The following is a 15,775-nucleotide window of genomic DNA, read 5'->3' as shown; positions in this document are numbered from 1 at the left end:
CTCCAAGGCTGTGACCGACACATGACCTTCTCAATCTTTTTTCAATATTTTTAGAGTCAGCATCTGAAATTTCGAGAGAATTTCTCTCATTTGCATTGTCCCATTATTCCTCGATTGATTGATGGCATTTAATTACAGTTGGAATTCTTTCCGGGCTAGTGTCAAACAAAGCCCTATGAAGCTGGTTTTCTTTTATATTCTCGATATTTGCAGAATTGTAGTGAGCCTGGATTAATCAGAAACCCTTGTCATTGTACATGATACATCACATACCCACATGTAATCTCTTTGCCTTTAGGGAGGTCCATAGCTTGGGAGTATAAACGACAAAAAATATGAACATATGAAAAATAGGAGTGGATGTAGTCCAAAGATGTGTAGGTCAAGTGGATTAGCCATGCTAACTGTGGGGGGTTACGGGGATATGGCAGGGGAGAGGGCAGGTGGCACAGTGGTTAGCACTGCTGCCTCACAGCGCCAGGGACCCGGGTTCGATTCCCGGCTTGGGTCATTGTCTGTGCGGAGTCTGCATATTCTCTCTGTGTCAGCGTGGGTTTCCTCCAGGTGCTCCAGTTTCCTCCCACAGTCTGAAAGGCGTGTTGGTTGGGTGCATTGGCCATGCTAAATTCTCCCTCAGTGTACCCGAACAGGTGCCAGAGTGTGGCAACTAGGGGATTTTCACAGTAACTTCATTGCAATGTTAATGTAAGCCTACTTGTGACAGTAATACAAAAATTTAAACTTAGAAATCATAGAAAGCCTACAGTACAGAAAGAGGCCATTCGGCCCATCGAGTCTGCACCGACCACAATCCGACCTAGGCCCTCCCCCCATATCCCTACATATTTACCCTCTAATCTACGCTTCCCAGGACACTAAGGGACATTTTGCCAATCAACCTAACTTGCACATCTTTGGACTGTGGGAGGAAACCGGAGCACCCGGAGGAAACCCACGCAGACACGAGGAGAATGTGCAAACTCCACACAGACAGTGACCCAAGCCAGGAATCGAACCCAGGTCCCTGGAGCTGTGAAGCAGCAGTGCTAACCACTGTGCTACCGTGCCGCCCTTAGATACTCTGTCAGAGGATTGGTGGAGACTCAATGGGCTGAATGGTCTCCTTCTGCATTATAGGGTTTTTATGATTCTATCTTTAGGACCCTCAAGCCAATCAGTTCATAGTTCATCTATTAGTGTTTTGAATTCCACATTTCGATTTACCCCGGATAACCTTTGATTCACTTGCCTAATAAGAATCTATCTACCTCTCCATTAAAGATATTCAATGGCCCCGCTTGAGAGTTTCAAAGCTGCACGACCTTCTGATAGAAAAAAAGTTTCCTCAACTCTGAAACTATAGAGACAACCCTCAATGTTAAATGTGTCCTCTAGTTCTGCACTCACCCACAAGAGGAAACATCCTTTCCACATCCACCTTGTCAAGACTATTCAGGATGTTAGATCCTTCATTCAAGTCACCCATCACTCTTCCAAACTCCACAGGCACGAAATACTGGCGGGAGGGCTATAGAGGGATTCGCGATCGGCGTCCAGCTGGTCACAACTTTCCCGGGCCATTTTTTGTGGTATGATCAGCCTCGTGCCAGGAAACAGTGCAAGGCAGATATTTAAATCTTCGTTTGAATATCATTAGCAAGCCCGGGACGGTATCGTCTGGGGAACCAGGTGTGATGGCCTCGCTGATGGTGAAAAGGACATTGAGGCCCCCCAGGTTAGGGGGGAGTTCCTTGGGCAGTGCCAACCTGGCACCCTGGCACTGCCAACCTGGAGGGAGGAGAGCGATGGGGGGGCCAATGCACAGTGACCCGCTCAGCGTGCTGTTGCCGGCCTCTCAGGGGAGATTAGGCCCCACCTCTCCCCCTTACCGGCGTGAATCCCCTGACAGACTCTGTGAAAATCTATCCCACTAAGTATGCCCACTTAGTTTTTTTCTTATCTTATTTTTCCCATATTTAATGGCAATTCTAGCAGAGTGAAACATCTGAAAGTATTTCACAAGAACATTATCAGACAAAATTTGACACCAAGCCTGTGAAGAAAGTATTTAGGACAGGTGAGGTCAGTTTTAAGGAGCATCTTTAAGAGGAAAGAGATTGAGAGGCAGCAAAGTATCAGGAGGAAATTTCAGAGCTCAGGGCCAGAATGAAGGCAATGCTGGAACAATGAACAACAAGGATGTGCACAAGGGCATATCTGGAACATGGGAATTGCAAAGGGTTGTCGGGAAGGAGGAGGTCACAGAGGTAGGAAAAGGCAGGGTTACTGAGGGATTTGAAAATAAAGCCAGCAGTAACAAAAGCAAAAGGGCTAACCTCAGGAACTCAGCAAAAGGATGCGGATCAACAGAGTTTTGCCACCTTGTGGCAGACTGCAGTACTGCTTCAACACAGTGATGATGTGGAGATGGACTGGGGTAAACACAGTAAGAAGTTTAACAACACCAGGTTAAAGTCCAACAGGTTTATTTAGTAGCAAAAGCCACACCTTTTGTGGCTTTTGCTACCAAATAAACCTGTTGGACTTTAACTTGGTGTTGTTAAACTTCTTACTGTGTCAACACAGTGAGCCAGATCTTTTGGAATTTGAGTGAATCATAGAATCCTTCAGTGCAGAAGGAGGCCATTCGGCCCATCGAATCTGCACCAACCACAATCCCACCCAGGCCCTATTCTTGTAACCCCACATATTTACCCTGCCAATCCCCCTGACACCAGGGTCAACTTAGCATGGCCAATCCACCTAACCTGCACATCTTTGGACTGTGGGAGGAAACCGGAGCACCCGGAGGAAACCCACGCAGACATGGGGAGAATGTGCAAGCTCCACACAGATAGTGATCCGAGGCCAGAATTGAACCTGGGTCCCTGGCGATGTGAGGCAGCGGTGCTAACCACTGTGCCACCGTGCCGCCCCGAATGGAGCAGGATTTTCCCCTGGGGTTTGGAACACCACTGTAATCATGAAATCAGGGTAAGAAGCCGGCAATGTGTGGGTGGAACACTCACTCATTAGTGATTTTCCCTGAATTGACCAATTAATGGCCAGAGGGCAGGTTCGTCTTCCAATTAAGAGATCATCGGGCAGTGTTGGAGAAGTCAACAGCATGATTATGGGGATAGGGCCTGGGTGAGATTGTTGTCAGTACAGGCCTATTGGGCTGAATGGCCTCTTTCTGCACTGTAGGGATTCTATGATTCTTCTATGAGGATCTTGAAGCTGGAGGGCTGCTAGGAAGCTCGAACCTACATATCTTGGAACACTGAGGGGCAATTTAGCACAGCCAATCCACCTAACCTGCACATCTTTGGACCGTGGGAGGAAACTGGAGCATCCGGAGGAAGCCCATGAAGACACAGGGAGAACGCCCAGACTAGGCACAGACAGTGACCCAAGCCAGGAATCGAACCCGAGTCTCTGGCACTGTGAAACAGCAGAACTAACCACTGTGCCACCGAGCTGCCTGACCTGTCAATGGATAGCCCTCCTGCCTGGGAAAATGTGGCGTGCAGATGTTGGGATTCACTTGAACAATTCCTGAGGATGCCTCCAGACATCAGGATGGGGACCGCTGGCAATCCTGGACCCCGGAACACCATAGCAGTGGATCACGGGAACATCTGTACATCAATCTTCTAGATTCAGTGTCCAGGAAGGGGTCTATCTTCCGGTCTATCAGAATGTCCCAGTCATCTATCTACCCTATCAGGAGGTCCACTGCCTTTCTTCAATAGTGGGTCAGTGATGCTGGGCGACTTTTCAATGTGGCACCTGGATACAACAGTGGACTATACACCATTAGGCCTGCCCTGCCATGGAATACGGCGCACAATACCCAGCTGAATAATTAATGGACGATTTGGCGTGTTTCTGAGTCAATTAAGCACTTTCGAAGTGTATTCGTTGTTGTGGTGCAGGCAATGCAACAGTACATTTATGCACAGCATGATCCCAAAAACAGCAATGAGATAAAAAGCAGATAAACTGTTTCAAGTTATGGTGATTGAGGGACGGATGTTGGTCAGAACTCCAGGGAGAATATCCTTTATTTTCTTTGAACATCATCATGGAATCTATTATGTCCACCTGGCCCTCAGTTTAATGTTCCATCTGAAAACAGCGCCACTGACAATGCTGCACCACCAGCCCACCCGTACAGCGCTGGACTGCAATCTCAGCCTGGATCACGGGTTCAGGTCTCTGGTGCTTTGGTGTGGGTCTATGATCCCACAATCTTCTGATTCAGAGGGAAGAAAGCTACACATTGAGTTATGGATGTCACCTTGAATGCACAGAAACTGGCTCATACATAGAGAACACAATCTTGAGCCTGCGTTACTTCAAATATCAGAAGTTGCACTTTAAATGTTACACTTTGCTTAAAAGACTGAACAATGAGAATAAAATGTGATGGAAAATTGACCCATTCACAGCCAAGCAACAATCATTATTCTTCATAAATGAAAGCAAATTACTGCGGATGGTGGAATCTGAAACCAAAAGAGAAAATGCTGGAAAATCTCAGCAGGTTCGGCAGCATCTGTAAGGAGAGAAAAGAGCTGATGTTTCAAGTCCAGACGACACTTTGCCAAAACTGATATTTGCTTTTATCCAGCGTTTAACTCACTGCCATTTCTCTTTCAGGAATGTCTACCCTGAAGAAGTACTGCCCTTCTCTCCGACGGGATTTCCGTATGTCCTTTCCCGCCACCCCTCCACCCTTCTCCTCCTCCACCCCCTCCCCCCCCTCCACCCCCTGCCCTCCCCACTGTCCCATCCACCTTCACTGCTTTCCATCATTATCCTTCAATCTGCTCCCAACATATGTCTAAGCGGATTGAACCTCAAATTGATTTCAAGATGTAACCATTGGACAGCTTGGTCTTAAAGGGGACAGTTAACCAGCAAACCTGCTATTGCAACAGAATAATGCATTGCATGTTAGCTGGCATAAAATTACTGCCTTCAGAAAACATATATTCTACAACTTGCTATGACCAATGCACTGGAGAACTGGATCTTGAATAACATTTTAGAACAAACTCTGAGGCTCATCAGTTCATAATGATCCTTTAAGTTTCCTCTGAGGTTGCTTCTGAAATTATTGGCCCATTTTGCCAAGTCAAGTTAAGTCCAAATGTTCTCCCAATCCCATTAGGATCCGCCCAAATTTAAAATGAGTGAAAATCAGTGGGAGCAATTGTAGCCCAAGGAAACGCTAAATTCACACTTTATATTGCTTCTTTGAGTCGCTTCACTGGTTTCTTCTCATTTAACTGTCCTTCATAGACAAGACACAATGGCCGGAATTCTCCAATGTTGTATGCCTCACGGCCCCCGCCCCCACCCAACCCACCCCAACCCACCCACCGCTCAGCCAACTCTCTGTTCACTGCTGCGGGGCCGGAGAATCCCAGTTGTGGGTGAGGTTGGAGAATTCCTGCTACTGTGTGTACGAACGCCCGCTCAGGGAACGTTTCATCATTTTTAATGTGAATTGTACTTTGTTTAAAAAAATCCATTCAAAAGATACTTAATTCAGAGTGAGAAATAAAAAAAAAAATTCTTAGACGATTGCAGTTAAAAGGACAGAAAAAGTGTTTTTCTTTCCTGCTGTGCCTGGGAGGCTGGTGTGGTAAGATGGTTGATAGTCAGAGGGTGGTCAGTGTTGTAGGTGGAAGCCTGTTTGGAAAGAGGGTTTAAAAGGTGGATGCAAAGATTGAAGAGAATTGCGGTGAATTGTAGTTATGCTCATAACTCACTCGTGGCCAACTTTTAAACCATGTGATTGGCTTGTCCCCAGATTTTGGGTATCTCTGGGTGCAAATCCCAGAAACACAGGGCCCGATTTTACCATTCCGTCGCGCCCGTTTTCGGGTGTGAAATCTTGGTAAAGTCAAGCGTGAGGTCATTAACGCGATTTGCATGCATTTAAATTGAATTAATGGGCTGCCCAGCTTCTGAAGAGGTAAGTTCAGAGCTTCCAATGGCTCTCATTCTCTGGTGAGGGAGGGGAGGGAGGAGGAGGCAGGTCAGATGTATATCTGATGGGGGGGGAGGGAGTTCCGATTGTCGTCTGATGGGGGGAAGGGAGGCCAGATCACTGTCTGGGGATGGGGAGGTGGTGGGGGGGAGGGAGGCCAGATCTGGGGGAGGGAGGCACGGTCATTCTCTGGTGGCGGTGGAGGGGGCGGGGGGGGGGCGGGGGGTGAGGCGGGATCATTCTCTGGCAGGCGGGGTGGGGGGGGTGCCGAGGAGAGAGGCCAGATGGTTCTCTGGTGGCAGGGGGGTGGGGGTGGGGGGGTGTGGCGGAGGTGGGTCAGATGGATCTCTGGTGGGGGGGAGAGCCCAGATCGTTGTCTGCTTGATTGGTGGGGGGGGGGGGGGGGGGGGGGGGAGGAGGGAGGCTTGATCATTCTCTAGGGGGGGAGGCCCAATCATTCTCTGGGGGGGCAGGAGGAGGGAGGCCAGATGTATCTCGGTTGGGGGGGGGGGGGGGAACGGGGGGCAGGGGAGGTCCGCTGCCACTCTGTGTGCGATCGGTGGTGGGGAAGGGGGCAGAGAGTCGTGATCAGTCTGGGTAGTGGGGGGGTGGGTGGTTGGATAAGGGGGACAGTTATGTTGTGGGGAAGGGGACGAAATCTGTGGGGGCCATCGCTCCTGGGCCGCTTTATCCGCTTTTTGCGGCCTGGGAGCGATGTGACAGGGGTGTGTTTTTCAATTTTTTTTTCCTACTGCGCCTGCGCAGTTCAAAGCTCCGATCAGAGCAGCAGCGTTTCGGGCGTGCTAAGCCCCGCCCACAGCGCAATTCAGACTTGCGATTTTTTTTCAGGCTAAGTGTGTATGGGGGCGCCTGAAAGCAGATTTCCAAGTCGGATCTGAATTGCACCCAGATTCAGCACTTAGAATGAAAATGGTAAAATCGGGCCCACAGAATTGTTGCAGCACAGAAGGAGGCCATTTGGCCCATCATGCCTGCACTTGCTCTCCAAAAGAGTATCATGGTTTAGTGTCATTCCAGTGCCTTTTCCCAGTACCCCTGCACATTATTTTGCTTCAAATAATCATCTATTGCCCTCTTGAATGCCTCGATTGAACCTGCCTCCAGCACACTTCCAGGCACTGCATTCCAGACCAGACCATTCATTGTGTGAAAAAGTTTTTCTCACATCACGTTTGCTTCATTTGCAAATCACTTTAAATCTGTGCCCTTTTGTTCTTGATCCTTTTACGAGCTGGAACAGTTTCTCCCTATCTCCACTGTCCAGCCCCCTCAGGATTTTGAACATCTCTATCAAATCTCCTCTCAGCCTTTTTCTCTCCAAGGAGAACAGCTCCAACTGCTGCAATCTATCCTCATAGCTGAAGTTTCTCATCCCTGGAACCATTCTTGTAAACCTCTTCTGTGCTCACTCCAATGTATTCACATTTGTTCTATAGTGTGGAACCCAGAACCGTACACAATATTCCAGCTGAGGTCTAACTAATGTCTAGTACAAGTTCAGCATAACCTCCTTGCTCTTGTACTCTATGCCCCTATTAATAAAGCCCAGAATACTATATGCTTTAAGTTTAAAGTTTATTTATTGGTGTCACAAGTAGGCTCACATGAACACTGCAATGAAGTTACTGTGAAAATCCATTGTCGCCACACTCTGGCGCCTGTTTGGGTACACTGAGGCAGAATTTAGCATAGCCAATGCACCTAACCAGTGCGTCTTTCGGACTGTGGGAGGCAACCAGAGCACCCGGAGGGAACTCACAAGGACACGGGGAGAATGTGCAAATTCCGCACAGACAGTGACCCAAGCCGGGAATCGAGCCCAGGTCCCTGGTGCTGTGAGGCAGCAGTGCTAACCACTGTGGAAGAAGAAATTCTGGGGTTACGTTTACAATTTAAAAAAATGAATTGTTGGGATGCCTGCGTCATTGGCAAGGTCACCATTTGTTGCATATTTCACATGCAACAGCTGCAAGAACTTTGCAAGCATTTAGTGAATGGGATTAATGTTTTCTTTGATATCAGTCACATATCAAATACTCTGGGACACACCAATCGGGAACTTTAAATGAAAACAAGAACACCTAGCTCTACAGACAGTCTGCTTCTCCATTTCACTCCTGGCTCCTGTCCCTTCAATCCACTCTTTCACCACCATGAGAATTCACCAACCCTCTCAAACTTGGTTTCTTTATCAACTCCCTTCCGGCCTTCAAAAAAGTCTCCTGAAAAAAGCCCTGCCCTAACATTATGCTGAGGGCTATGTTCCCCATCCCCCACTGCCCTGACCCCCAGCTATCATGTGACGCTGGAACTCCTTACAGAAATAATGTGAGCTGTCCCTGCCCAGACAGAAAAGGAACGAGGAGTAATCTTATCACAACGCCTGAGCTCTACTGAATCTCTACCAAAGAGGAGCATCGGATACTAATCAGGAATTCGACCAAAAGGAACGAGAGTGACAGGGAGAGGAAAAAGGCAAAGAGCAACTCAGCAGGTTTGAAGTGTACGCTATACTTAGAGATGGATTTCCAGCTGAGTATAATTTGGGAATCCAGCACAATGGAGACGCTGGAGAAGCAACTCATCTGTCCAATCTGCCTTGAAATGTTTGAAAAGCCAGTTGTGATCCTGCCTTGCCAGCGCAATCTGTGCAGGAAATGTGCCAATGACGTGTTCCAAGTCAGTGTTTTTAAGCTCAGTTGATTGAAAATTCAGCAAAGATTTCTTTCAATGTTCCAAGCTTCCAGAGACAGTAACATTTGAAAAAGCCAAACTCATTTTGCTTTCAAATTTTTCTTTGAGAAAACTCTGACTGATCCCCCCTTGCTGGGTAACCGTAGCCCAGAGATGTTCAATTTGGATCGTCAGTCCGAATATCACCATGTGTCAAACATTATTCAGTGCAGCTGCTGTGAAGTGCCTTGCGATGTTTTCACCATGCTATACAAATGCAAATTGATGTTGTTGGCTTGTTGCTTCCCCGTTCTATCTTTCACTCAGACAGAGAGCGGAATTTCCCGTCCCGCCCTCCTCGGGAATCGTAGCGGGCACAACACGGACCATACAAAAGTCCGTTGACGGGATTGGGCGGGATTTTCCGGTCTTGGGGCGAACGCGGATGGAAAATCTTGCCCTGAGTGTCAGCAAACCGCTCAGTACTTGAGAATATGGTGGTCAATGTTAGTCCAGCCATGAGCTGATTCCCAAATGTGTGCAACTTCCAATAGAAGCCACAGCTAATTTTTCGCCCAGCTTCCTCAGCCCAATGGCACTGAAACTAACTGTAGCACACATCAGCCGATGCCTCATTTGAGATCTGCTAAATTAGCACAAACTTGAGATTGAACCTGGATCCTGTGGCCTCAGCGCTGTCGCCTTTCCTGAAAGGCAGACTGAAAAGTGGGTCGAAAGAGAGTATTTCTGTAACACCTTTCAGGACCTCAGGATAGACCATCAAGCTTTATAGCTGATGAAGTATAAATGTTTAAAGTTAAAATGTAGTTAGTGATGTAATGAAGAAAAACTCATTCAGACATAGATTTTTTTCAATGTTCCAAGCTTCCAGAGACAGTAACATTTGAAAAAGCCAAACTCATTTTGCTTTCAAATTTTTCTTTGAGAAAACTCTGACTGATCCAAATGATCTGAATGTTCCAAATTGAACATCTCTGGGCTACGGTTACCCAGCAAGGGGGGATCAGTCAGAGTTTTCTCAAAGAAAAATTTGAAAGCAAAATGAGTTTGGCTTTTTCAAATGTTACTGTCTCTGGAAGCTTGGAACATTGAAAAAAATCTATGTCTGAATGAGTTTTTCTTCATTACATCACTAACTACGTTTTAACTTTAAACATTTATACTTCAATGATGTGAAATTATGTTGAGCATTTTAATTCAATAAATTGAAAAATTGATGACACATTTTAAAGTTCCTTATTAAAAAAACAAATATAGTTTAATACTGTAATAAATTTGGTTCAGTGCTGGTGTATTTTGTAGAAAATGTTGTATATGCAGAAACATGTTTTTGTGTGCTTTTAAAGCCAATGTCTCCATACAGACAAGGTTGAGGTACCATGATATCTGGCAGCAGTTTCAGGTCTCCATCCTGTTGATATGAAGTTATCCTCGACTGTCATGGGTGCAATATAAGATTCTGGTATATGCAGGATTAATAGAGGACTGGGTACAGTATCACCCTAAGAAGGCATATGACCCCAGGCCTAGGGTCAGTGTGATGTTGGCTCTGTATGATAAATGTGTTAAGACCTAAGCTGAGTGGCTGACTTATGGGATCATTATGCTTATGAATGGCAGCTACAGGTCACTGTCAACAATTTGGAAGAGACATACAAAAGCATCGAGTTTTGGTATAACTTACAGAGAATTAGGTCCCTTAGAATTATTCCTGCATTCTTCCCTCACTTCTGTGGCAACAGCTAATCTCATCAATACCAGTTACATTGAATGGAGTTCCTTATATCCCATCTGAAATAGCTCATATGAAATAAGCTAAACTTAGTATGGGCAGTATGGTGGCACAGTGGTTAGCACTGCTGCCTCACAGCGCTGGGTTTGATTCTAGCCTTGGGTCACTGTCTGTGTGGAGTTTGCACGTTTCCCCGTGTCTGCGTGGTTTTGCTCCGATTTCCTCCCACTGTCCAAAGATGTGCAGGTTAGCTGGATTGGCCATGCTAAATGCATGGGTTTATGGAGATGGGGTGGGGGGACGCAGGTGGGGGTTGGTGGGGAGGGGGGTGGGGTGGAGGGGGAGGAGTAGGCCTGGGTAAACATTCTTTCAGAGAGTTGGTGAAGACTTGATGGGTCAAATAGCCTCCTTTTGCACGCAAGGGATTCCATGGATCCTATGAAAAGCAGATGATGTAGGGGGTAATCTATTAACATGGATAAATGGTTGGCTATAAAGAAGCTGAGAATGGATATTTTTCATATTGGCAAGTTGTAACCAATGGGGTGCCACTGGGATCAGTGCTGGGTTCTCAATGTTTTGCACCTTGGATGAAGGGGCTGAATGTACAGTAGCTAAATTTACCGATGACACCAAAATAGGTGGGAAAGTAAATTATCAAGAGGCGGTAGAAAGTCTGCAAAGGTGAGTGGGTAAAAATTTGGCAGATGGAATTTAACCTGGATAAATGTGAACTTGTTCACGAAGGTTGAAAGAATAGAAAAGCAGTATACTATTTAAGTGGAGAGAGATTGCAGAACTCAGTGGTACAGAGGGATCTGGGTGCCCTAGTACATGAGTCACATAGGCCGGAATTTTACCGCCTCACCCGCCCTGGAATCGGAGCAGGCGTTGCCCTCGGGTGGCATTTTACGAGCCTTGCCCGAGCCAGGTCGTAAAATCCTGCCCATAGAGAAAATATGCAGAGAGATTGAAAAACAAATGGAATGTTGGAGTTTATTGCAAGAGGAATGGAATATAAAAGGAGGGAGGTTTTACTACAGCTGTACAGGATTTGGGGAGAGCACATCTGGGGTACTGCATGCAGTTTTGGTCCGCTTATTTCAAAAAATTATAATTGCTTTAGAAGCAGTTCAGAGAAGGTTCACTGGTCTCAAACTGGGCTAAAACTAAGGGGTATATTTTTAAAATAAGAGGCCTCCCTTTTAAGACAGAGATCCCAGACTGGAGGGGGGATGCCAAAGTTGAGGGCACCCATCCTCTCTGAGGAACAGGCAGCAGAGATCGCTGGTGAGGATAGCAACTATTCCTGTGTAGAAGTTGAGTACGGCCTCTCCCAACAAGCCAGTGAGTGTCCATGCAGTGGATATTGACCATACATGGGCAATGACTGAATGATTTATAATGTAGGTGCCTGTCTAGCCAATAACTAATTATCTCTTTTCTCTATTTTAGCCGTCAGCAAGAAAAGATGGAGGCAGCACATCAGCCAACACGTCAGCTCCAGCCCCCAGAACACCTCTGATGAAGATCTGGAGGAGGTAACTGAAGAAGACTCATCATTATGTTCACCTACACCTTCCATCAGCACAGATCCACACACCTCGGTGGGTCCCAATTCTATCGGCTCAAGGGGTCACTCATTCGTGAACACCTCACAGGTATGAGTCCACAGCAGGTGGAGGCAGTGAGAGTCAAGGTGTCTGGCACTTAGAGGACTGCTGAAGATGGGGCCTCCATTGAGAACTCTGAAATTGGCCTTAAGAGCTAAGTTGGAGATGCAGAGTGAGGCTGGGGAAGATCAGGCGGAGTCATCAGTGGCTGTCAGCAGATAAGAACGAAAGCTGATGAGTCTGTCTGATGTTCTATCTGATGTTGTGGCTCTGGCATGCAAACGCATCGAGGTCGCCAATCGAACGATGGCAGCCGCCATGGAGTCCCAGGTCTGGCAGTTTCTGCTGGATCTGAGCTTGGACCTGCACACCATCATTCTAGTCATGAGTGCGTTCTAGCTGTGGCTTGGTGAGAGGGGGCACCTCGACCTCCCTCCATGTGCTCCTACTCCTCAAGGAGTCAGGGAGGGACCCTCGGGTACCCAGAGGGAGGAGTGTCAGCTGGATACTATAGGGGCAATCCGCCCAGGATTGTCTAAGAGTGTCCAGCTGTTCCAAGTTCTCTCTGCCTTGTGGGAAGCTCCATTAAAAGAAATGGCCTAGCACAGGTCAGGGGGAGTAATCCCTACCCCATCTGGCAGAATGGAATCTTCCTTGCTGTTTGGGGTCATGTATAAGCCGTGACCCCTTAATTGCCTGCACTCCCTTCCCTCTCCACATACTTCTATTACAGAGAGTTGGGCAATCAGACCAAATCTTTTTAAAAATTTCTTCATGGGATGTGGGCATCACTGGCTGGCAGCATTTATTGTCCATCCCCAATTGCCCATGAACTGAATGTCTCACTCAGCCATTTCAGAGGACAGTTGAGAGTCAGCCACATCATGTGGGTCTGGAGTCACAAGTAGGCCAGACTGGGTAAGGATGGCAGATTTCCCTCCCTAAAGGACATTAATGAACCAGATGGATTTTTACAACAATCGACAGTGGTTGCATGGTCATCATTAAACTTCTAATTCCAGATTGTTTTTTTTACTGAATTCAAATTTCATCATCTGCCCTGGTGGGATTCGAATCCAGGTCCCCAGCATTAATCCTGGGTCACTGTTTAACAAGTCCAGTGACTACGCCACTGCCTCCCCTAAATGTTTCCCCAAATCTTAACAGATTCTCGCATGAAATTCTCGCATGGCTATGTGCCAAACCATTTCGATTGGCATTAGATACATTTTAACAGATCTCAGCTGAGCCAAGATCTGCAGAACATGAGCTGATAATTATTCAGGTGACCCTTCAATCAGCACAAAATTGCAGTCGCTGACACCTCCCACACAACCTCAGATCCCTCCCTGTGCAATTTTTCCAAGCTTCGTTTTCAACTGCACCATTCCAGCTCCTAATCAAAATGATGGGTTCTTCTTACCCACCAAGTCTCTCCTATCATCTTCCATCCTCACTGCATCCAAATTCCCCTACTTCCTCACACCCCTATTTCCCCTTAACCATGGAATCAATCATCATTTTGGTTGCTATTCCTGTCCTCCCTTCTGCTTCCTTTTCTCTTGATGTTGAATGTCTTATGTCAACCTGACTCCTTCCCATCTTGAGGGCAAATGTACCTTGACTTTCAAAGATACCAGCCAATCAATATTCATCTATGGCTTATCAACTCCCACTTAAAGTATTTTAAAGTTTATTTATTATTGTCACAAGTAGGCTTACATTAACACCGCACTCCGGCGCCTGTTCGGGTACACTGAGGGAGAATTTAGCATGATCAATGCACCTAACCAGCATGTCTTTCGGACTGTGGGAGCAAACCGGAGCACGCAGATGCGGAGAGAACGTGCAGACTCCGTACAGACAGTAACCCAAGCTGGGAATCGAACCTGGGTCACTGGTGGTGAGGAAGCAGTGCTAACCACTGTGCCGCCCTTAGCTGGATGCAAATGCCTTCCATGACTGTGCCACCTACTTCCCAATACAAATCTTCTCACCCCCATGAGTAGCACATTTACCACACCCTGCTCACCATGCCCAAACATCAGTGCCCAGAGAGGCCTCTCTCCTCACAGCACCGGGACCTAGGCATTCATACCATAAGAGCCCTCTGGCATGACCCCTAAGCACGAGGACTGTCTTCTGATTCTACACCGAACAGTGTGGCCTCAATCCGAGGTTTGTCTGCAATACTACCCTCTGTAGCTTTGTCAACACCCCTTCCCTTCAGTCATGTATCTGTGTTCCATCCTTCCCTCCCTGGCTTCGTTCACCACCTCCAACCCCATTCATGCCTCTGCTTTCTCCATCCAAGCTGGTATTGTCTGCTGTGCACCAGTCGTGATACAGCTTCATAGAAGAACTGAATCTTGCAGTACCACTGTGAAAGTTAGGCAAGAAAAGCATCTGTGTTCCTCAAAGACACTGGGAAGGCGGTGGCCTAGTGGTATTATCACTAGAGTATGAATCCAGAAATTCAGCGAATGATCTGGGGACCCAGGTTTGAATCCCGCCACGGCAGATGGTGGAATTTGAATTCAATATAAAATATCTGGAATTAAGAATCTACTGATGACCATGAAACCATTGTCAATTGTCGGAAAAACCCATCTGGTTCACTAATGACCTTTAAGGAAGGAAATCTGCTGTCCTTATCCAGTCTGGCCGACATGTGACTCCAGAGCCACAGCAATGTGGTTGACTCTCAACTGCCCTCAGGCAAGTAGGGATGGGCAATAAATGCTGGCCAGCCAGCGACGCCCATGTCCCATGAATAAATTTTTTTTTAAAGTGAAGGGTGCTGGCTACACACCACTTAAACACAGTCTTGGAACACACCAGGTGGGATTTTATGGCCTCGCTTGGGTGAGATCTGTTTTGAAGCCTTCATCAACGCCGCTGCGGTCGTCGACTCCGACGGCGAGTCTTGGAGATTTCCGTTGTCGGACCCTCACCCGTGCCAATTCCGTAGCAGGCAAGATGGTAGAGTTCTGGCCAGCATTCTAATTATTCACGAGTGGGGCATTTGAATTTGGACAGAGGTGTGATTCTGGCATTTTGTATTTTTAATGAATATTTATGATATCCAAAGGGTGCAAAAGTGCCATGGGTCAGTGGGAAACAACCTGCCATCAAAGCCAGAGGATCAAAATTCCAAACGAATTTCCTACTGGCAGAAAATTAACTTTTGCCATCTCACCAAATATTGTGCCCCTGCCCGCCTCAAATCCCGCCACTGGCAGGAGCAGAAAGCTCTGCCCAGTATCTCTGACATGTCCCTTCCTGGATAAGGTGCTCCAATCAATGATTGAACCATAGCTTTCAGGCTGGGAGTACTTGGAGATGTGGAAGTGCTGCCACTAATCCAAGCTGGCGAGAGATTAAAACTGGGAGTGCTGGTTCTCCTTTCCCTTCCCCTCGCCCAGAGCGGAGAGACTGAGCATCACATCACAGACGGCTGCTTTGACTGTGGTCAATGCAAAGATTGAACCTGGAGTGTTATTGTTCTGTATGACTCTAAGCAGTATAGTTATTCTTTAAACCACCAGGTGACTGATCCAAGCACTCATCATGGCCATTCAACTTTAGGGAGGAAGCAATGGAAATACCATCACTATAAACTAGGGGGTGTTCTTCACATAAATAGAGACCTGTACTGCTTTTGTGGCTGAACCGTCAATACTAACCTTCGACGCTAATAAAGTACATATA

General features: G+C 46.9%; 1 protein-coding gene and 1 long non-coding RNA gene across 4 annotated transcripts in view; one reads left to right on the top strand and one right to left on the bottom strand.

The window, feature by feature from the left end:
• LOC144509334 (uncharacterized) overlaps window positions 1–15,775 on the bottom strand; it is a 135,817-nt gene that overhangs the window by 65,031 nt on the left and 55,011 nt on the right. The window lies entirely within an intron of this gene.
• LOC144509331 (dnaJ homolog subfamily C member 5-like) overlaps window positions 8,121–15,775 on the top strand; it is a 34,896-nt gene continuing 27,241 nt past the window's right edge. Inside the window, exons 1-2 of one of the 3 annotated variants that reach the window (XM_078238004.1) lie at window positions 8,121–8,519; window positions 11,907–12,058. In XM_078238004.1, coding sequence (XP_078094130.1) covers window positions 12,016–12,058 — 43 coding nt within the window. In that variant the 5' untranslated portion in view covers window positions 8,121–8,519; window positions 11,907–12,015. Of the gene's footprint in view, window positions 9,425–11,906; window positions 12,113–15,775 lie in introns of all 3 variants that reach the window. The other 2 variants (XM_078238002.1, XM_078238003.1) reach the window with 2 other exon arrangements.

This window comes from Mustelus asterias, chromosome 21, assembly GCF_964213995.1.
Source record: "Mustelus asterias chromosome 21, sMusAst1.hap1.1, whole genome shotgun sequence".
Lineage (NCBI taxonomy): Eukaryota > Metazoa > Chordata > Chondrichthyes > Carcharhiniformes > Triakidae > Mustelus > Mustelus asterias.
This window is presented reverse-complemented; position numbering and strand designations above follow the sequence as displayed.